This window comes from Trichechus manatus, unplaced genomic scaffold (assembly GCF_000243295.1).
Source record: "Trichechus manatus latirostris isolate Lorelei unplaced genomic scaffold, TriManLat1.0 scaffold00019, whole genome shotgun sequence".
Lineage (NCBI taxonomy): Eukaryota > Metazoa > Chordata > Mammalia > Sirenia > Trichechidae > Trichechus > Trichechus manatus.
The window spans coordinates 765,370-787,847 of NW_004443955.1; the positions used below are offsets into that span (position 1 = coordinate 765,370).

The 22,478-nt window shown below is 42.7% G+C and overlaps 1 protein-coding gene across 5 annotated transcripts in view; it reads left to right on the plus strand.

The window, feature by feature from the left end:
• HERC2 (HECT and RLD domain containing E3 ubiquitin protein ligase 2) overlaps nucleotides 1-22,478 on the plus strand; it is a 341,529-nt gene that overhangs the window by 185,259 nt on the left and 133,792 nt on the right. For 4 of the 5 annotated variants that reach the window (XM_004372619.2, XM_023727841.1, XM_023727840.1 and 1 more), the window contains 10 exons: nucleotides 5,192-5,379; nucleotides 6,720-6,912; nucleotides 8,465-8,647; nucleotides 9,946-10,127; nucleotides 10,596-10,743; nucleotides 10,823-11,019; nucleotides 11,261-11,491; nucleotides 12,292-12,430; nucleotides 13,658-13,801; nucleotides 16,717-16,859. In XM_004372619.2, coding sequence (XP_004372676.1) covers nucleotides 5,192-5,379; nucleotides 6,720-6,912; nucleotides 8,465-8,647; nucleotides 9,946-10,127; nucleotides 10,596-10,743; nucleotides 10,823-11,019; nucleotides 11,261-11,491; nucleotides 12,292-12,430; nucleotides 13,658-13,801; nucleotides 16,717-16,859 — 1,748 coding nt within the window. The remainder of the gene's footprint in view (nucleotides 1-5,191; nucleotides 5,380-6,719; nucleotides 6,913-8,464; nucleotides 8,648-9,945; nucleotides 10,128-10,595; nucleotides 10,744-10,822; nucleotides 11,020-11,260; nucleotides 11,492-12,291; nucleotides 12,431-13,657; nucleotides 13,802-16,716; nucleotides 16,860-22,478) is intronic. The other variant, XM_023727839.1, reaches the window with a different exon arrangement.

Genomic DNA, 22,478 nt, shown 5'->3' on the forward strand with positions numbered 1-22,478 from the left:
TTTTAAGACCCCAGATGCTGCTCATCAAGGTAGAATGTAGAACATTGTCTTAAAAACTGTGTTATGCTATTTGAGCTAGATGTTTCCTGAGACCATGGTCCCCACAGTCCTCTGCCCAACAATTCAGTCCCTCAGGGAGTTTGGATATGTCTATGGAGCTTCCATGACCTTTCCTTGTACAAGCTGTGCTGGCTTCCCCAATATTATGTACTGTCTTACCCTTCACCAAAGTTACCACTATCTATTATCTGTTTAGTATTTACCCTCCACCCCCCCATCCCTCATAACCAACAAAGATTGTTCCTTTTTGTGTGTAAACTTTTTCATGAGTTTTTACAATAGAGGTCTCATACAATATTTGTCCTTTTGTAGTTGACTTATTTCACTCAGCATAATGTCCTCCAGTTTCATCCACGTTATGAGATGCTTCACAGATTCATCATTGTTCTTTATCGTTGGGTAGTACTCCACTGTGTGTATGTACCACAGTTTGTTTATCCATTCATCTGTTGATGGGCATCTGTGTTGTTTCCATCTTTTTGCTATTGTGAACAGTGCTGCAATGAATATGGGTGTGCATATGTCTATTTGTGTGATGGCTCTTATTTCTCTAGGATATATTCCTAGGAGTGGGATTACTAGATCGTATGGTATTTCTATTTGTAGCTTTCTAAGGAAGGAGCATATCATTTTCCAAGATGGTTGTATCATTTTGCGTTCCCAGCAGAAGTGCATAAGAGTTCTGATCTCCCTGCAGCCTCTCCAACATTTGTCATTTCCAGTGTTTTTGATTCGTGCTGGTAATGCCGGGGGTGAGATGGTATCTCATTGTGGTTTTAATTTGCGTTTCTGTAATGACTAGTGATCGTGAGCATTTCCTCATGTGTCTGTTGGCCACTTGAATCTCTTCTTTGGTGAACTGTCTGTTCATTTCCTTTGCCCATTTTTTAATAGGATTGTTTGTGTTTTTGTTGTAGAGGTGTTGTATTTTCTTGTAGATTTTAGAGATTAGACTGTTACCTGACTTGTAATGTCCAAAATTTTTTTCCCAGTCTGTAGGTTCTCTTTTTACTCCTTTGGTGAAGTCTTTTGATGAGCATAAGTGTTTAATTTTTAGAAGATCCCAGTTATCTGGCTTATCTTCTCGGGTTTGTGTGTTGTTGGTTATAGTTTGTATCCTGTTTAATGCCGTGCATTAGGGCTCCTAGCATTGATCCTATTTTTTCTTCTATGAACTTTATAGTTTTTGGCTTTATATTTAGGTCTTTGTTGCATCTTGAATTAGTTTTTGTGTATGGTATGAGGTATGGGTCCTGTTTCATTTTTTTTGTGGATGGATATCCAGTTTTGCCAGCACCATTTGTTAAAAAGACTCTCTGTTCCCTATTTGGTGGACTTTGGGCCCTTGTCAAAGATCAGGTTACCGTAGGTGGATGGATTTACATCTGGGTTCTCAATTCTGTTCCATTTGTCAATGTATCTGTCATTGTACCAGTACCAGGCTGTTTTGACTACTGTAGCTGTATAGTAGGTTCTGAAGTCAGATAGTGTGAGTCCTCCTACTTTATTCTTCTTCTTCAGTAGAGCTTTTCTTATCCGGGGCTTCTTCCCTTTCCATATAAAGTTAATGATTAGTTTTTCTGTGTTGTTGGTATATGGATTGGGATTGCATTGTATTTGTAAATTGCTTTGGGTAGAATTGTCATTTTCACTGTGTTGAGTCTACCTATCCATGAGCATGGTTTTTGGACGATTTTTGATGACTGATTCAGTCTCTGTGCTTGGTATAGCCTGTTCAGATTTTCTGTTTTCTTCTTTAGGAAGTTTTTATGGTTTTTGTGTTTCTAGGAATTTGTTCATCTCACCTGGGTGGTCTAATTTGTTGGTATACAGTTGTTCATAGCATTCTGTTATAGTCCTTTTGATTTCTATAGGTCAGTGGTAATGTACCCACTTTCATTTCTGATTTTAATTATTTGTGTCTTCTCCCTCTTTTTCTTTGTCAGTCTAGCTAAAAGTTTGTCAATTTTGTTGATGTTTTCAAAGAGCTAACTTTTGGTTTTGTTGGTTTTTCTCTGTTGTTTTTCTGTTCTTTTTTTTCATTTATCTTTGCCCTAATCTTTATTATTTCCTTCCTGCTGCTAACATTGGGTTTAGTTGCTCTTGTTTTCCTAGTTCCTTAAGGCATAAGTTAGATTATTGATTTGAGATCTTTCTTCTTTTTGTGATGTAGGTGTTTACTGCTGTAAATGTTCCTCTGAGCACTGCTTTCACTGCATCTATTAAGTTTTGGTATGTTGTGTTTTTGTTTTCATTTGCCTCTAAGTATTTTCTAAGTTCCCTTGTAACTTCTTCAGCTCTTTAACCATTAAGGGTATGTTGTTTAATCTCAGCATATTTGTCAAATTTGTAGTTTTCCTTCTGTTATTAATTTCTAGTTTCATGTATCATGGTGTGAGAAGATGCTTTGTATGATTTCAGTCTTTTTAAATTTATGAGAATTGCTTTGTGACATAACATGTGGTATATCCTGAAAAATGACCCATGAGTGCCAGAGGAGGAGAGTGCTCTGTGTAGGTCAGGACAGTTTATCATGCTGTTTCTTCTTCAGCAGAAAGCCAAGAAGTCTCAGGGCCAGATAGCCGTGTTCCAAGTCCGAGTGAAAAGCAAGGCTTTTGAACCCCTGTTTTATCTTGTTTCTTTTTTTAAAGAGTCCAAATTGACCGCTTCAAAAATATGCGTAAGGATAGAAAACAATCATCCTCTAAGGGTTAGACATCTGATTTTTTAAGATCTCATTAGCAACTAAAAATTGGTTTTTAAAATTCTGCAAGTGTGTCTTAATTTAGAGATTGCCTCTCTTTTTATGTTATCTCCCCTTTTTCAGAGACTCTAGTAGGTAAAACTCACAGTGCAAATCTTTGGTTAATGGAGGCTTAAATTCTGTTTCCAGTACTCTGACTTAAAGTACTAACTGGTCTGCCAGTGGGAAAAAGCAAAGGATTTGTGTCTCCCTGATACCTATCTATATCTATCTGTCTGTCTGTCTGTCTGTCTATGTATCTATCTATCACACTGATAGACACACACACACACACCCACACCGAGTGAAACCTGTGAGAGCTGGAACTTGATGGAACTGCCTTGTTTTTCCGGGTCTCACAGGTTACAGGGTGCTGTCTTACCATTTTTCGATCACTCAGTTTAGTGGAAAATATTTGAGTTTTCCTTCTCTGACAGGTTTCTGCCTTACACAGGTTCCAACTTTTGCAGGTTTTACTGTATCTGCGTTTGTAAAGATTACAGCCTTGGAAACCCTGTTGGGTAGTTCTACTCTGTCCTGTAGGGTCACTATGAGTTGGAAGTGACTTGACAGCAGCAGTTTTTTTTTTTTTTTAGTGTACGTGTATATATATAAATCAAACGTGTTGCTATCGAGCTGATTTTGACTCATAGCGACCGTACAGGACAGAGTAGAACTGCTTCTGAGGCTGTAATCTTTACAGAAGCAGACTGCCACATCTTTCTCCTGCTGAGCGGCTGTGGGTTTGAACCGCCAGACTTTCAGTTAGCAGCCAAGCACTTAACCCACTTTGCTGCCTGGGCTTCGTGTATATATAGTGCAAAGCCCTGGTGGCACAGTGGGTAAGTGTTTGCTAACCAAAAGGTCAACAGTTCAAATCCACCAGCCGCTCCTTGGAAACCATGTAGGGCAATTCTACTCTGCCCTATAGGGTTGCTATGAGTTGGAATTGACTCAATGGCAACAAATTTGGTTTTGTTTTATATAGTGCAGCTTTCTGTGATCAGGATGATCTCTAGCATTTATGAAATTATAAGCATATAATGTTTTATATCAATTTTATCTGTACATCAGATCCACAGAGCCACTTTTTAAAAAATTACCCCTTGTTTTCTAGTTATACATTTATTCAGTCCCCTGTCAGTATGTCAACATTTACAGGGTTCACATGACAGCTGCTGGGGATGACCCTGGCTGGAATGCATGGGTGGTGAGCAGTGGCTAGGCTCAAGAACGACTAGAATGTTTCTCCCTTCCCCCACTCCCTCTGATTTATCTAAAACTTGGCTCCAGCCCTGGAAATTGATTAACCTTTTTTCTTCCCACATGGAGAAGTCAGTAGCACAAATTCATAACCTTTTTGGCCCACCTCTGGGCGGGTTTGGGCCATTTTCTTCTCACTTGGAGGAGAGAACAGAAGCGAAAGACGTACTCGGCTATACCTTTCTTCCCCTCCTTTTGGTCCCCCACCCCTCTATAGCCAGCGTGGCCTAAAACAGCCAGACCTTTCAGGAAGCCGAATCCTGGGGTCCAATTTATAATTTTCAAATCCACAGGCAAATTTTACCTCTTAGAGCAGACAGCTCAACTGCTCTTTTATATTGTAGGTGCTTCCATAGCCCCCCGGGCACCAGCCGTTTGTCATACCCTGCCCCTTCAGCCTTCCTTTGCCCAAACAGTGCTATTGGCTACTTCAGAGAGTCAGGGTTATTCAAGAGAATTCCATTGCTGACACAACTGTATCGGGAGTCCCCCAAAGCCACTCAGGTTTCTGTGACAGTCTAGGAGGACTCACATATAAGATACAAAGCAAAACCAGCAAACGTGCATGAGGTGGAGTTGGGGGGAACCAGGTGCCAGCTGTCAAGGGTCCTCTCCCAGTAGAGTCACTTAGGATGTGCAATGAGTTGTAACAACATGTGTGAAAATGTTAACTTCCAGGGAGGCTCATCAGAAGCTCATCTCCCAGGGTTTTTATTGGGGCTGGTCATGCAGGCACCCTCTACCTGGCACATACCATAATTAGATTTTGTTAATTTCCCATTGTTAGACTTTTAGGTGGTTATCTTTTATTTTTCTGTTAATAAAAGCATAGTTGTCTCTCTAACAATAATTATGCATATTTTTTAGATAACTCCTAGAGATAGAATAGATAGCTTTTCTGAATATATTTGTATGTAATTTGTATTTTGTCTTTCCCTTGCCTTTTTTATCCTAGACCAAATGAGTAATTTTTCATAGATTTTATTTCATAAATAAAAGATACACTACGGATTCTTTAATGTTGTCTTCATCAGTACCTGTTGATTGTGTGTGTGTGTGTGTGTTTTAAGATTAGGAAATTATAGTAACTTTTTGGCTCACCTGTTGTTTTTGATCCTTTGACAGGCCCTAGTTCTGACAGTGTAGAAGAAGATACGAATGCTTTTGCCCGAGGAGCCTCAGCCACCGTTCTGGAAGAAACGCGAAAGGAGACGACTCCCGTGCAGCTCCCCGTGTCAGGCCCTGAGCTGGCAGCTCTGATGAAGATCGGAACCAGGGTCATGAGAGGTGTGGACTGGAAATGGGGAGATCAGGTACGCAGAGGTTTCTTTAACACACTAGTCACGTGTTCTGATTTATCTGATAGAAGTGTGAAAAATGGGACAAACCCTACCTTAACTCAGGACACGTACAATTGGTAGATAACGTAGGATGATAGAGCTGGTGACTTCTAAGCAGAGAGGAACGTGGCCTGCTCTGGGACACTGAAGGGAGACCGTTGCATGCAGAAAGCGGTGGCCACTCACTGACATTTGGCACACATGATGTGTAACCAGATTAAGAGTGAGGGTAAGCAAGAGAGAGAAACAACCTCCTTCTGAAGGATAGTATCCTGAAAGCTCTGAAGCAGAAAACGACCATTGTGGGCTGAGAGCCCAGCATTGCAGGTGTGTGCAGCACATCTGCTGGCTGGCGGGCAGCCAGTTTTCCACTCCTTTGTAGTATGACCCTTCCAAATATCTGTCAGATCCTCCCAGATGGAAGAAGATGATTCAGTGGTCATGTGTGGCTGGTGTCTGCATTTTTGTAAAGTGTGGTAGCATTCCTGTCGTGTCTAGGTTTCTCAGCCACACTTTAAGCCCAGGTATCTCCAGTATCAGAACTAAAAGTGTCCTGGTACAGGCAGCAGCATCTTAAGAACAGGTTCTTTCATAGACACGAGAGCCAGAGGGAAACGGAAGAGTAGGAGCATGGAGTCGCTGGTGCGCGTGTCAGGTTGTAACTCCTCTGAAGCGCTGCGCAGGGTGTAGAGGACCACGGGAAAGACTGTTGGAGCCGCACTGGACAGCGCCATCTCTGCATTTGCTTAGAGAGGATTGTTTGAGATGGTTCTTTTTTCTCTGGCTTCTTTGGTAAAACACTGAGGGATAGCAAAGATTTTGAGTCCCTGAGTGGTGCGACAGTTAAGTGCTCAAGTGCTAGCCAAAAAATTGGTCGTTTGAACCCACCCAGTGGCTCCTTGGATTACAGTGATCTGCGTCCAAAAGGTTACAGCCTTTAAAACCCCGTGGAGCACAGTTCTACTCTGACACACATGGGATCGCCATGAGTTAGAATCAGCTCGATGGCAACTAACCACACAGCAAAGATTTTATCCCTTTTTAAAGTAGAAGAGTAAGTATCTCAGAGGGAAGAACAGAGCCTGAGCAAGTTATTTCATGACATTTAATTCGAAGTGATAATCCTAGTTGTATATTTTGCGATAAGTTTAGAACTAGTCTTGTTAACAGGAGGTCTGTGCAGTGGCATAATCCCCTTTCCAGGGAGAGTGGCCAACTGGAGACCTTGGTGGGATAGTCTCTGGGTGGAGATTCTGGAGAAGGCTGGGCAGTGGACGTACTGCCTGCACTGATCTTTATTTTTGCTTTCTCAGGACGGACCTCCTCCTGGCCTGGGCCGTGTGATTGGTGAGCTGGGAGAGGATGGCTGGATAAGGGTCCAGTGGGACACGGGCAGCACCAACTCATACAGAATGGGGAAGGAAGGAAAGTATGACCTCAAGTTGGCAGAGCTGCCAGCTTCTACGCAGCCCTCGGCAGAGGATTTGGACACCGAGGATGATTCCGGTGGGTGACTCAGGATGGCCTAGGCACATTGTTTCCAAATGCTGGTTATCTGTCATTTTCATCTGGGATGGCAAAGACATATATCAGGGCTCCTCTGCAGACAGTGATTTTGTAGATTTGGGTCTGTCCTTTAATCAGCGCTTTGAAATAAGATCCCAAGTGGCTCAGAAGCATGTGTACAAACTGGCCTTGGAAGTCAGTGGTCTCACTGGAACTGACCTTGGTATCTCCTCCCTCACCTCCCCCTGAGGTTACTGTGGTAAGGCCAGGTGATGCAGATGCTTGCTCCTCCTCTCTGCACTGTCTGCAATTGGCCAGGACCCGGAGTCCGCAGTAGTGAGTGGCGCCTGTGAAGTTGGCGTCGCACTCTGGATGTTTGCTCATCAGCTTCCTCTTCACCCATACTAGCCTCACCAGGCACAGACCCCGTTTCTTACCCTTTCGTCATTCCTCCATCGCCCCAGACTCAGACAACCTTACAGAGTGTGCATTAGTCCATACTTAATTGGCTCAGGGAAAGTAGAGCTGAGAATTTGTGGGTGACCCTGGAAAGGACATCCAGAGGTGAGGGAGGAGGTCCTCATGACCTTGGCCCGAGGATGAAGCTCATCAGGCTGAGCTCCCTGTGGCCATCTGGAAGGCCACGCTGGCTGTTGGTGCACAGGTTTGACTGTGTGTAAGCATGCTGAGCTCCGGATGGAAGCCTTTTTCTGATGGTATGAGCCCCCTTGCATAAGAGGTGGTGTTGAGGGCCGGAGAAGTGCCGGGCTGTGCCACAGAGCGGGCATGGGGCTGCCTACAGTGTCTGAGTTCCGAAGGCTTGGCTCAGATGCTCTGTGCTCCATCCTTCTGGGAATCGTGGCCTCCTGTCTAAGCGGAGCGCGTGTAAAAGTGGGGCTGATGCTCACCTTGTGGGCTTATGAGGATAATGTGCGAATAGCATCTGGTGCTTTCTTTATCATCATTATCGTGCCTAGCCTCACAATTTACAGCAACATCAACCAGCTGTCACCACCCTTCCTTCTTCTCTCTTGCGAGCAGGAGTGCAGATCTGGCTTTCTGCTTGGAAACTTGACTCACAGTGAAATTTGGAGCCTTGCAGGGGTGCCCATTAGAAAGTGGGGCCTCTGTTGACACGTCTTCACATCCAAGAGCCAGCAGGCTTTGGGTGTGAGACATTGGGCCTTTACTCCCATGAGTGTGGTATGTTATGACGTCACCCGGGCTTTTAGACGAGTTCCCTGGAAACCAGCTTTTGACAAGTTGATTATTCTAATCAGATACGTTGTCTTTCTTAAGAAATTAATCCCTGAAATCATTTTAGTGCTGGGTTTGTTTTAAAAAATTTAAACATTATTTACAAGGAAGGTGGAACAGGAATGAATAGACCAAGGGTTTAGTTCTCTTAGATGCTCCTCTGAAAAGATGTGCTTCCCTCTCCAGGGTAAGATAGAAGAAAGAATGTAATGGGAAGTTCGTTAAAGCACGTATGAGGCCGTTTTCCAATTTTATTTCAAAGTGTAGTTTCTTATTTTGATTATTTTTTTTTTAGAAGCTGAACAAATTGAAAGGAACATTCATCCCACTTCAGTGATGCTTACAAGTACTATTAATTTACTGCAAACTCTTTGTCTCTCTGCTGGAGTACATGCTGAAGTCATGCAGAGTGAGGCCACTAAGACTCTGTGTGGACTGCTCCGCATGCTAGTGGAAAGTGGGACAACAGACAAGACAGGCATGTAATGAGTCATTGTGGGCCACAAAAGTCAATATTTGGGGACTGTAATTTTGTTGTGTGACTATGTCTGGGGGTGGGAGTGAGTATGTGACTGAGTGCCTGAATATGTGTATTTGAGTGCGAGTTCAGGTGAGTATGTGAGAGCATGTGTGTGTGTACATGTGAGTATGCTAGTGTAATGAATGTCAGTGAGTGTATGCTGGAGTGAGGAGTGTTTGAATGTGAGCCTGTATGTGAGTCAGTGTGTGTGTGTGTGCATGACTGTGTGAATGATTGTGTGAATCTGTTAGTGAGTGAGTGTGTAGGGGTACAGGTGAATCGTGGGTATGGGTATGTGTGATTGTGTATGTGAGTGAGTGTGTATCTTGTTCTGAAAGAGGTGGGAATCACTGTAATCCTTGTGAGCAGGAGGGAGAGCGAAGGAAAGTGAGCTGGTCACTCAGGCCTTGGAAGGAGGCCCTCAAGAGGGTCCAAGGAAGGGGTCATGTGAAGAGATTCCAGCCTCAGAGCCCCACACCTCAGCTACAGGGGAGGTGACCACGAGTGGAAGCTGGGAAGCCAGGGGGAGCAAACACGCTCCTTTGGTGTTTCCTGGTCATGTCTGAATCATATGATCAAATTGTGTAAACATGATAACCACTTATTCTGTTAATGCAGACTTTTTAAATTGGGTTGGAAATTTATGGTACAGATTAAGTATAGACAAGATCATAGAGAATATTTAAAACACATGAGGTTTTTTAATATAATAGATGTACTCTTATAAATAACTGTTGTTTGAATTAGAAACCATTTTCCTATTGCCTAGAGACGTTCCAAACCAAGCCAAACCCACTGCCATAGAGTCAATTCTGACTCAGAGCGACCCTGTAGGATAGAGTAGAGGTGCCCCGTAGGATTTACAAGGCTGTTAATCTTTATGGAAGCAGACTTCCGCATCTTTCTCTCAAGGAGTGGCTGGGGTGCTTGAGCTGCCAGCCTGTCAGTTAGCAGCCAGCACTTTAACCATTGCGCCACCAGGGCTCCTTTCTAGAGACATTAAGTCGATGAAATTCATCTACTAGTTGGAGTCACTATATGTATTTTAAAAGTATTTAAAAGGCTTAAAAATGTTCTTTGAGTTAACTTGGAACTCTTCTCTCATTCCTCTCACTTGGAATTATTGAAATTGCAGTATATTTGTAGAGTAGCTTGTTGCTGAAAATAAAATAGTAGGTAAATTAAAGGTAAAGATTTTACTGATTATTTGTTTTTAAATACTCGGTGCCAAGTGGGTTTTTTTTTCCTTCCCACAGCCCTACCAAACAGCCAGGTGTGTAGAGAGCAGCACAGGAGTTGGTGCACGCTCGGCTTTGTGCGGAGTATCGCTCTCACACCGCAGATGTGTGGTGCTCTCAGCTCCCCACCCTGGATCACCCTGCTGATGCAGATCGTGGAAGGGCATGCGCCTTTCACGGCTGCATCACTGCAGAGGCAGGTAACTGCACTCCCATTGGCCCATGCCCCGTGTGGCTGTGGGGACTGCACGAGGCCACAGAGAGTGGCATCACTACCAGGCCCTGTTGCAGTTAGGCGCTTTACTCAGTATTGAACCGCAGGGGGGAAGAGAAGGAGACTAACACAAGGTAGGTCTTTTAGAGACATGATTTGGCTGGCACTGGGTGAGGGAGAAATACCATCCACTGCTCTCATCTGAGTCACTGGAGCTGTCTGGAAAGAATTCAGTTTTAATTAAAGGAACAAACACCTGCGTCTGTAATGTAGTTTATTATTATTTTTATCAACTTTGGTATAATTATTTGGTTGTAAAATAACATTACATTTTTCACATCATAAATTGCCTTGTTGGAACAAAAAATAAAGACAAAATAAAGATCCATAATCTCTTCATCTGTCAGGTATTGGTTTTCTTGAATGCTTGTCATTTTAAATTGTCTTTTATTAGATCTTAGCTGTACATTTACTGCAAGCAGTACTTCCATCGTGGGACAAGACTGAGAGGTCAAGGGACATGAAATGCCTTGTGGAAAAGCTGTTTGGTTTCTTGGGCAGTTTGCTTACTACGTGTTCTTCAGATATCCCGTTACTCAGAGGTAGGGCAGCTCGCCTCCTGCTTTGTGTCCTTGTGAGGGAGCAGAGTGCAGTGCCGCTCCTCTTGTGTCTCTCTTGCAGAGTCCACTCTGAGGAGGAGGAGAGCCCGCCCGCAGGCCTCCCTGACAGCCACCCACAGCAGCACTCTGGCAGAAGAGGTGGTGGTACTGCTCAGGAGCCTGCACTCGTTGAGTCAGTGGAATGGACTTATAAACAAGTACATCAACTCTCAGCTCCAGTCCATCACCTGTGGCTTGGCAGGGAAGCAGTTGGAAGGGGTAGTTCCCATGTTTTAAAATAAGTTCATTTTTCTGTATAGAATGTTAATTTAACTTTTAAGTTGTCTTTTTAAACACTATGCATTTTGTTCAAAGATACACTGTTAAGTGTGTTTTGCTGGAAATGATTATTGAAGAAGCTAATTTAAAATTTAGTTTAGCCTAACCGTAAAGTACTTCTGGAAGGAGCAGGCAGCTCCACGGTGTCCCCCTTGAGCTTACTGTCTACTGTGTGTACTAGGCCCTGCTGGAGGACTGGTTCCCTAACTCTGAGAGCCCCGAAGTGGGTGGCCTCATGGCTGTGCTTGCTGTGATTGGGGGGATTGATGGCCGCCTGCGCCTCGGCGGCCAGGTCATGCATGATGAGTTTGGAGAAGGCACCGTCACCCGCATCACCCCAAAGGGCAGAATCACCGTGCAGTTCTCTGAGATGCGGGCACGTCGTGTTTGTCCGCTGAGCCAGCTCAAGGCGGTAAGTGGGCTGTGTCTGTTAGCTTCAGGTTGTAAGGTAACCTGGCTTCATGCTAGAGCTGGGTTCTCTGAGCAGCTGAGAGAACTTGATTCTGTACATCTTGTTTCCCTTCTAAGAAGCTCCGACTTTAGGAAGACCATTTCGTTTCTTCCTTTGACTCTTTTGCGCTCGTATGGTAAATGGGCCTGTCTGGCAGGATTTTATAGAGTTGATATGTCTTACTTTAGCCTTGGAGACATAAAAAGGGCATTAGCAGCTTTAATGTCTAGTTATAGGACAGTTTAATTATTTTAAAATGTGGATTATGAAGATTATTTTTTATTGAACAGCTCAACTTTTAAAAATTAAAAGAACCTTTCTTCGTGTAGAAAATGCTTCTTAATTGTGCCATGTGAGATGACTTATGTAGTAGCTATTGTCACCTTGAACCTGTGAATTACGGGTACCTAAAGAAAGTGAGGGGGTTAGCTGATTTTCATATAACCTAAGTGCAATCTTAATGTACGTCTCTATAAAATAATATTTGATAATACTAGGAATGATACACATGTAGAAAATTTGAAACATACAGAAAATACCTAAGACCATCACCCAGATGTAGTTATTGTTGATAAGTAGGTGAAAAAAAATTACTGTAGTTGTAATTATATTTGACATATATATGTAAGTGTGCCTTAGATGTCATCTTTTTTTAAAGTTATTGTCAAATGTGAAAAGACCTGTAATTATATAATTTTCAAAATATTTCATTTATTAATTTTATTGGCAACATTTTGAAGGCTTATGTCCCCTCCCCTCAGCTCCCAGCTGTGGTGTTCAGTGTGACCAACTTGCCTTTCACGGAGCCCATGCTCTCTGTCTGGGCTCAGCTGGTGAACCTCGCGGGAAACAAATTAGAAAAGCACAAAATAAAGAAATCACCTAAACAGATCTTTGCAGGTTAGTCGTGGTCCTTCTGATGAAACAGCTGCAGTCTTAATGAGTGTTGCTTGGACAGTGCTTGTCATTTTATCAAAGCAACTTTATGTCCCTGCCCAAGTCTTTGGGTTCAAACTGATTTGCTGTCTCTTGAGTTATGGTTGGGAATGTAACACTGCTCGGTGATAGCATGATTTGTAAGAATCACACGAGTCAGCCATCGATGCCATGTTCAGAGTGACCCTGGAGAGTCCTCCCTCATCACTCTTCTTCTCAGTGCTATGTGTCTTCTGAGCGGGCTTTTTAAGAGGTGCCCGTGTTCTCTTCTTTCCCCTTAACCTTCAGCAGGTGGCCCTGACCCCAGCCACTCTGTTTGAAGCTTTGGATGTGGAATACTGCTCCCTCGATTTTCCTCTGTCTTACTATTGCCCCTTGTATATGCTTTGAGGGCTTCTTCTCCCTGGCCATTCTTAGACTTCAGGAATCCTTGTGGTTTCATCAGTAACTTCTGGCTCATTCTGCCAACTCTTCTTGAGTTGTCTTACTCATACCCATGGTGACCACTCCAGCTTTTATGATACGGACCACCTTCAACTCTGACTCTCCAGTTCACAACTCTCACTGAGCTCCAGATACACACATCTGCCTTCTGGACATCTCTGACCGGGAAGCCTGAGTGCATGTAAACTACAGCATGTCCAGAATTCAGCTGCCCCTCTCCACCAGCTAGCTGGCTCTTCTTCCTGCTTCCTGTCGTGGTGAATAAACCCGTCAGCCGGTTGCTTAAGCCCAATCCCCAAGAGTTCCCCATCGTCACCTGCCCACCTCCTCCCCTCAGTGCCTCAGTGCTGCTTCCCTGGCCTCAGGCTGGCCTCTGCTGTCCCCCTTCAGTTCCGGCCCTGCCTGCTGTCTGCTGCCTGGTTGGGATGGCTTCCTGAGTCTGCCCTCATTCTGCCTGCAGTCATGAATGTGCCATTTGATCCTGTAGACTGTAGGAGATTGCCGTGATTTTCATAAATTAAAAGAATTGTCTGTTGTTAGTATCTCACGAAGTTCTTTCAGAGGAGTCTTGGAAGAAAAGGTGAAATTATTTTGTCTGTGACCTAGGCATCTGGTTGAAATTTCAGCAGTCAGGAGCATTTGAGTGTAGTAATAATAGGTAACACGGTGCCATGAGTTGGGAGCAGAGCGGCTTCCCCAGACAAGACAGCAGCATGGTTGGAGCTCATGGACTCCTTTCTCCTGTAGGACAAGTGGACCTGGACCTGCTACGATGCCAGCAGCTGAAGCTGTACATACTGAAAGCGGGCCGCGCGCTGCTCTCTCATCAAGATAAACTGCGGCAAATCTTGTCCCAGCCAGCTGTTCAGGAGACGGGAACTACTCATACAGGTTATCTTTTTAAAATAAGTGCTTATAGATGTGTAAGAAAGGCAAAAACTCCAATAGAAAAAAGGCAAAGGACACTGAATAAGCAGTTGATAAAAGGAGAAATATCGATGGCTTATAAATGCACAGAAAGACGTGGCCCACCTGGTAATGAGTGAGTGACAGGTGACATCCATCCCCTATGAGATAGAGAAGATTGATGTTAACTGATGGGCAGGGATAGAGATGAGCACTCACAGGCCTTGCTGCTTAAACAGGATCCCTGGGCCAGCAGCATTGATGGTACATGGGAATATGCCAGCAGTGTGGACACTTAGGCGGCACCCAGACCCAGAGAATCAGAATCTGTGTTTTAACAGGACCCTCAGGTGACTGGGATGCACACAGAGCACAGCTTCAACACATTGCAGGTGGGATTTAAGTTGGTTCAGCTGTCTGGGGAGCATTTGGGAAAACGTGTCAGACTCGGGCCAGCATGTCTTCATTTTGGGAATTTATCACAGAAAAGGCATGAAAATATGTGTGTATGGATACTCCTGATGGCTTTTTGTGGGTATTGTTTTTATGTAGAAGAACCAGATGCAGCCTAAATGTTCGTTGTTATATGGTGTATCCATGTGGTGGGACACCATGGAGCCAGTCAAAGTGATGAGACATATATATATGTTCATTGCCATGGGAAAATGACACAATTAAGTAATCAAGAAAAGCACATTGTTCGTATATTTATTTTTCAATATGCATGGATTCATCTGTTTACCAAAATAATGACAGTTCTCTCGGAGTGGTGGAATGTCAGCTGATTTTATTTTCTTTGCATTTTTCTAATTTACTTCAGTTTTCTATAATGAGCTCAGAAAAACAGAAAGCTGTGAAATATTGGTTATCTGATGTTGAATGACATTGTGCTAAGTATAGTGTGTGGTGAACGCAAAGAGAACAAGATAGTCCTCATTTGTGGTCATTTCTGGCTCAGATCAGGGTGGAGAGAAAAAATGAACACAGGTGGCTGTGTCTAAGTTATGGTGGAGCCATGTGTCTGGCATGATGTTTGAGCACAGTTCACTGTGAACAGTGCTGGGGAGAAAGACAGCTGAGAGCATGGGAGGGCAGCCTTTGGGGGGCAATGGTAGACAGTGTGGATGAGAAGGAGTCTCAGTGCTGGTGGAGGAAGTTCTGGGCACAGAGGGAAGCAGCGAGTCTCTGGGAGAATGGCAGGGCACTCTGCTCTGCCTGGCAGGTGTTCGGGGCTTGACACTGAGAGGAATGGGATACAGCTGGCGAGACTGAGGAGGTCGTGTGGTAGAACACTGTGAACCAGGGTGGGATTAAGGTCAGCTTGGAAAGCTGTGGTGGTGGAAATGCATGATATAAGGATTGGGATTCAGGATATAATCTACTAGTGAAGTGCACGAGTACCGAAACACAGGTATAATAGAGATGGAGGACTTACTCTTGTGTCAAGAGGTGAGGTATCTTCCTGGGGAAAGCATTGAAAGTTGAAAGAAAGATTCCAGTAGATACTAGTCTTTTAGATGATAACTTTATAGGAAACAAGTGAAAAGTTAGAGATGGTTGATGTTTCAAGTTTATATTATTGGAAAGAGTAGTGAATAGCATCTTTGACAAAAATAAGAAAGCCCAGTGTTTTATTTGTTTCTTAATCTTGAGAGGGTATTGTGAATTTAATTTTAAACATGCCACTAAGCTTGAGATAAACTGATGGAAACTGCAGATTCATTCACTGTTGGAGATGGTAGGGACCTTAAAGGGAGTTTGTAGTTATGGAAGATCAGGAAATTGAAGCCAAGAGAACTGAAAGTGGCTTTTCTGTGGTCACACTGATGAGTAGTTATTGGCAGAGTGGAATCAGGATGACTGTCCTGCACTTTTGGTGTAGCAGGACATCCACACAGAGCTGTCTACAGCAGGGTTTGATTAATAGTGTGGCCACCTGTAATTATCAATAACATTTTTATGGGAACACAGCCGCACCCATCCACTTACATTCTGTCTTGGCTCTTCTTGCTCTATAATGGCGTAGTCATTGCGATATAGGCTGTGTGGTACTTTAAAGAAAAGTTTCCTGGCCCTTGGTTTAGAGGATTAGTTGAAGTTGTCACTAAGCATTAATGTACTTTGAAAGACTCAGTAACATCATGTAAATTGTGTGAAATGGGCTTAGAATATAGTAGATGTTAGAGGGGCCATGGCAAACGGGAACCCTAAAGGCCTCATCTAAAGCTATTCACATTAAAACAGACAAAAAGACATCCTGACTGGATGACATGTCTTTGAATTGTTGTCACTTTATGATCTATGAATAAGAGTTAGCTAGAAATGCTCAAGTAGATACAAGAGACTAAACGGGAGCTTCTGTCCGGAGGTGAGATGGGAAGGCAGAGAGGGTTAGGAGCTGGTTGAATGGACATGGGGAGTCAGGGGTGGAAAGGAGGAGTGTGTTGTCACAGTAAGGGGAGAGCAATTAGGGTCACATAACAAAGTATGTATAAATTTTTGTATGGGAGACTAACTTGAAATGTAAACTTCATTTAAACTACAACAATTAAAAAAAAAGAGCTAGAAATGTAATCTTGGGATGTGTCTGTGGAAGGAGTTTCTGAAGCCATGAGTGGATAACAAGAAAGAGATGCAAGAACTAGACACAGGGCAGGAATCTGGGAAGTACCTTTTGCTGGCGCTAAGAGACAGATGAACTGATGAAGGACAGAGACCAGAAAGCAGGGAGTGGGAGGCTGGTTCTTACTTGCTCTCCGAGTCTTACAAATTTGGATGTCTAGTACTTGATTTGGTAGGAACCATATCTGGTCGCCAGGGTTTAATGTGCACAATGCGGTAGTAAAGAGATGTTTGAGGTTGAAGATTTAATGTTGTACATGTTTTGTTTTTAAATTCAGATGATGGAGCAGTTGTATCTCCTGACACCGGAGACATGTCTCCTGAAGGCCCACAGCCCCCTATAACCCTCTTGCAGCAGTTATTGGCATCAGCCACCCAGCCATCTCCAGTAAAGGCTATATTTGATAAACAGGAACTGGAGGTACAGTTGTGCAAAGTTGATGGTTTTTAATCCAATTTATTAAAATGTGAACATTTTTTCTAGATTTGTGTTTTCTTAAGGATATAGTCTGAATTTTGAATGTTATACTAAACTAATTCTTATGGCTGGTTAGGCTTTAACCATGCTTATACATGGTGAATAAACATTATAATACTAGTCAGGGAGGGCTGAAGTTTAACCTTATTTTGACTTTGTGTAAATTGTTTGAAGAAATTAACAAAGATTTAACATGTGTTAAACAGTCACGTATTTATGAAGGGATCCCTTTTCAGGAAATAATTGTTCTTGAGGGAGTCCCATTAGATCTAGGACTATCATAGTTGCTCACTTGTTTTATTCATTCAGAAGCCTTTTCTGAGCATGCTGTGATGCACTTTTTATCTTCCCTTGAGGGCCTTGCTGAGCTGGTGCACATGGGATGCTGAGTTGTGCTGCCTGGCACAGCTTGGGCTGCAGGCAGTGTTTGACCAGGTCTAATAGTGATGGGAACTTTCATAGTTTGCAACATGGAGGGTTTTAAAAAGTCCTTCTTGTTACATGATACATTAAAAAACCTGCATGAAATATTAAAGAAAAAAACGAAACGACCTTTGGTGCTCAACTTGGCAGGCAGAAAATACCCTAGTAGAACTCCTCAGAGCCAAGACTCTGAGGGGAGTAGGGATCCAAGTGAGGCCACAGCTGCCTTGGGGCCACAAGGTATTGCAGGGGTGGGCTTGCCTGCAGTGTGAGTGCCCTCTGAGAGAGTTAGTAACATCAGTGAACTGCCCTGCATTCAGACTACTTACTTGTTAGGTCTGAAAACCTTGAAGGTGAGAGTTTGGTTTAGAGTGGCCACAAGGGTGGCAGTGTTTCCAGAAAGTTTCTCTGAGGACTCTGAGCAATTTAAGAGTGTGTCAGGCAGACCATACCTGGATCCAGCCTGAGATGATGCTGAGTGTTAGGATGATTGATGAAGAAGGATGCAGAGTTGTCTCTTAAGCATTTAGAAAGGGTCTTCCATTGTTTTGTCTCTGATGATTCTGAGGAAAATTCATCCATCATTATCACTGTTCTTCTCTATGCACTGGTTTTTGTTTTTAAGTCTGGCTGCTTTTACTGTTACCTGTTTTTTTGGTTTCTCAGTTTGACCAAGAATTGCCTGTGTATGTGTGGATTTTTCTCTTGTCCTGCCGTGGGTATATATAAGTGGCTTGTATTTGTGGGCTGATGTTTCTTCTCCACTAGGTTTAGAAACTTTTTCACCATTATGTTGTCTCCTGTCCTGCTGTCTCTCTCTCACTTTTTCTTTCTGGGACTCCATTACACAGCTGTTTGAGTAGTATTGAGGCTCTGTTTATTATTTTGAGAATCCTTGTTAATCAATTTAGTTGATTTGTATTGTTCTGTTTCCAAGGTCAGGATCCTTTGCTTTGTTGAGTCTAACCTGCTGTTTAGATCCAAGAAAGTCTTTATTTCATGTTTTATATTTTTCAGATCTCGTATTTCTATTTGGTTCTTTTTTAGAGTTTTTATATCTCAACCATTACCATCTCTTCACCCATTGTATCTTTTACTGTAAGCTTTAAAACATATTTCCAATAACCAGTTCTATCACGTCTGTCAGTTTGTTGTACTGTGGTGGCTTGCGAGTTGCTATGATACTGGAAACTTTGCCATCAATATTTTAAATACCAGCAGGATCATCCTTGGTGGACAGGAGATTCCAGGCTGACTAGGAAGGACCTGGCAGTTTACTTCTGAAAAAATTGGCCAGTGAAAACTTTACAAATCGCAGCAGAACATTATCTGATACAGTGCTGGAAGATGAGCCCTCAGGTTGGAAGGCACTCAAAATACAACTGGGGAAGTGCTGCCTCCTCGAAGTAGAGTCGACCTTAGTGATGTGGATGGAGTCAAGCTTTTGAGACCTTCATTTGCTGATGTGGCACGACTCAAAATGAGAAGAAACAGCTGCAAACATCCATTAATAACAGGAACATGGGATGTACGAAGTGTGAATCTGAATCTAGGAAAATTGGAAATCATCAGAAATGAAATGGAATGCATAAAGATTGATATCCTAGACATTAGTGCACCGAAATGGACAGGTATTGGCCATTTTGAATAAGACAAACATATAGTCTGCTATGCCAGGAGTGAGAAATGGAAGAGGAATGCATCCCGTTCATCATCAAAAAGAACATTTCAAGATCTATCCTGAAATACAACGATGTCAGCGAGAGAATAATATCCATACGCCTACAAGGAAGACCAGTTAATACGACTGTTATTCAAATTTATGCACCGATGACTAAAGCAAAAGATAAAGAAATTGAAGATTTTTACCAACTTCTGCAGTCTGAAATTGATCAAACATATAATCAAGATTCATTGATAATTATTGGCAATTAGAATGCGGAAGTTGGAAACAAAGCGGGAGGATTGGTACTTGAAGAATATGGCCTCAGTGATAGAAACGACACTGGAGATCGCATGATAGAATTTTGCAAGACCAATGACTTCTTCATTGCAAATACCAACAGCAACTATACATGTGGACCTCACCAGATGGAATACAGAGAAATCAATTTGACTACATCTGTGGAAGGAGATGATGGAGAAGCTCAATATCATCAGTCAGAGCAAGGCCAGGGGCTGACTGCGGAACAGACCATCAGTTGCTCCTTTACAAGTTCAAGTTGAAGATGAAGAAACTTAGAGCAAGTCCACAAGAGCCAAAGTACGACCTTAAGTATATCCGACCTGAATTTAGAGACCATCTCAAGAATAGATTTGACGCATTGAACACTAATGACCGAAGACCAGACGAGTTGTGGAATGACATCAAGGACGTCATACATGAAGAAAGCAAGAAATCGTTAAAAAGATGAGAAAGATAGAAAAGACCAAAATGGATGTCAGAAGAGACTTTGAAAGTTGCTCTTGAACGTTGTCGAGTAGCTGAAGTGAAAGAAAGAAAAATGATGAAGTAAAAGAGCTGAACAGAAGATTTCAAAGGGCAGCTCAAGAAGACAGCGTAAAGTATTATAATGAAATGTGCAAAGACCTGCAGCTAGAAAAGCAAGAGGGAGGAAAGAACACGCTCAACATTTTCTCAGGCTGAAAGAACTACAGAAAAAATTGAGGCCTCGAGTTGCAATATTGAAGGATTCTATGGGGAAAATAACAAATGACTCAGGGAGCATCAAAAGAAGATGGAAGGAATACAGGGTCACTGTACCAAAACGAATTGGTTGATGTTCAGCCATTGCAGGAGGTAGCATATGATCTAGAACCGATGGTACTGAAGGAGGAGGTCCAAGCTGCACTGAAGGCACAGGTGAAAAACAAGGCTCCAGGAATTGATGGAATACCAATTGAGATGTTCCAGCAAACGGATGCAGTGCTGAAAGTGCCCACTTGTCTATGCTAAGAAATTTGGAAGACAGCTACCTGGCCAACTGACTGGAAGAGATCCGTATTTGTACCCATTCCGAAGAGCGGTGACCCAACAGATTGCAGAAATTATCAAACAGTACCATTAATATCACATGCAAGTAAAACTTTTGCTGTAGATCATTCAAAAGCAGCTGCAGCAGTATATCAACAGGGAACTGCCAGAAATTCAAGCCAGATTCATAAGACGTGGAACCAGTGATATCATTGCTGATGTCAGATGGATCCTTGCTGAAAGCAGAGAATACCAGGAAGATGTTTACCTATGTTTTATTGACTATGTGGATCATAACACATTATGGTTAACATTACGAAGAATAGAAATTCCAGAACACTTAATTGCGCTCATGCAGAACCTTAGACCAAGAAGCAGTCGTTTGAACAGAACAAGGGGATACTGGGTGGTTTAAAGTCAAGAAAGGTGTGCGTTCAGGGATGCATGCTTTCACCATACTTATTCAATCTGTATGCTGAAGAAATAATCTGAGAGGCTGGACTATATGAAGAACAACAGGGCATTAGGATTGGAGGAAGACTCATTAACAACCTGAGATATGCAGATGACACGACCTTGCTTGCTGAACGTGAAGAGGACTTAAAGTACTTACTGGTGAAGATCAAAGACCACAGCCTTCAGTATGGATTACGCTTCAACATAAGGAAAACAAAAATCCTCACAACTGGACCAATAAGCAACATCATGGTAAATGGAGAAAATATGGAAGCTGTCGAAGATTTCATTTTACTTGAACGCCCGTGGAAGCAGCAGTCAAATCAAAAGTCACATTGCATTGGGCAAATCTGCAAAAGATCTCTTTAAAGTGTTAAAAAGCAAAGATGTCACTTAAGGACTAAGGCGTGCCTGACCTGAGCCATGGTGTTTTCAATCACCTCATATACATGGGAAAGCTGGACAATGAATAAGGAAGACCGAAGAATTGATGCCTTTGAATTATGGTGTTGGCGAAGAATACTGAATCGATTACTAGAAGAACAAACGAGTCTGTCTTGAAAGAAGTACAGCCAGAATGCTCATTGGGAGCAAGGATGGTGAGACTGCTTCTTACATACTTTGAACATTTTGTAGGAGGAACCAGTCCCTGGAGAAGAATATCATGCTTGGTAAAGTAGAGGGTCAGTGAAAAAGAGGAAGACCCGTAGCAAGATGGATTGACACAGTGACTGTAACAACGGCTCAAGTATAGCAGCTGTTGTGAGGATGGCGCAGGATGGACCAGGCAGTGTTTCGTTCTGTTGTACATAGGGTCACTATGAGTTGGAACCGACTCGATGGCACCGAACAACAAGAACCAGTTGCCATTGAGCTGACTGTGACTCATGGTAACCCTGTGTATGTCAAAGCAGAACTGAGCACCATAGGGTTTTCTTTCTTTTAATTAATTAATTAAATTAATTACTTTCTTTTAATTAATTAAATTAGTTACTTTCTTTTAATTAAAAATTAGTTTTTTGTTGTTGAAAGTATACATAGCAAAACATATACCAGTTCAGCAATTTGTTTGCATACAGTTCAGTGACATTGATTACACTCTTCAAGTTGTGCAACCATCCTCGCCCACCTTTTCCAAATTGTTCTTCTTTCATTAATCCATAGGGTTTTCAGTGACTGATTGTTCAGAAGTAGATCTTCAGGCCTTTCTTCCAACACGACTCTGGGTACATTCAAACCTGCGGCGTTTTTGTTACAGCTGAGTGTGTCAACCTTTTGCACCATCCAGAAAAAAAAAAAAAAAAAAATTGCTGTCGAGTAGTTTTCAATTCATAGCAACCCTGTAGGACAGAGTAGAACCGCCCCGTATGGTTCCCAAGGAGCTGCTGGTGGATTCGGACTGCTGACCTTTCGATTAACAGCTGTAGCTCTTAACCAGTGTGCCACAAGGGCTCCTATGGTTGTATTAATTTGTTGGGGGCTAATTCCAACATCTAGGTTACCAGTTCCTCTACTTTTTCTCAATTTTCTTATCTTCATTATAGTAAGTTATTATTGATTCTTCTGTAGTTCTTACTGTATTGTGGACATTTGGGATATTACATTGTTCTGGCTCTGGTTTCTGTCAGCTTCTTTTGCAGAATATTGAGTTTATTGTAGCAGGTGGTTACATACGTGGCAGAGCACTTGGATCCCAGGGAGCCTTGGGT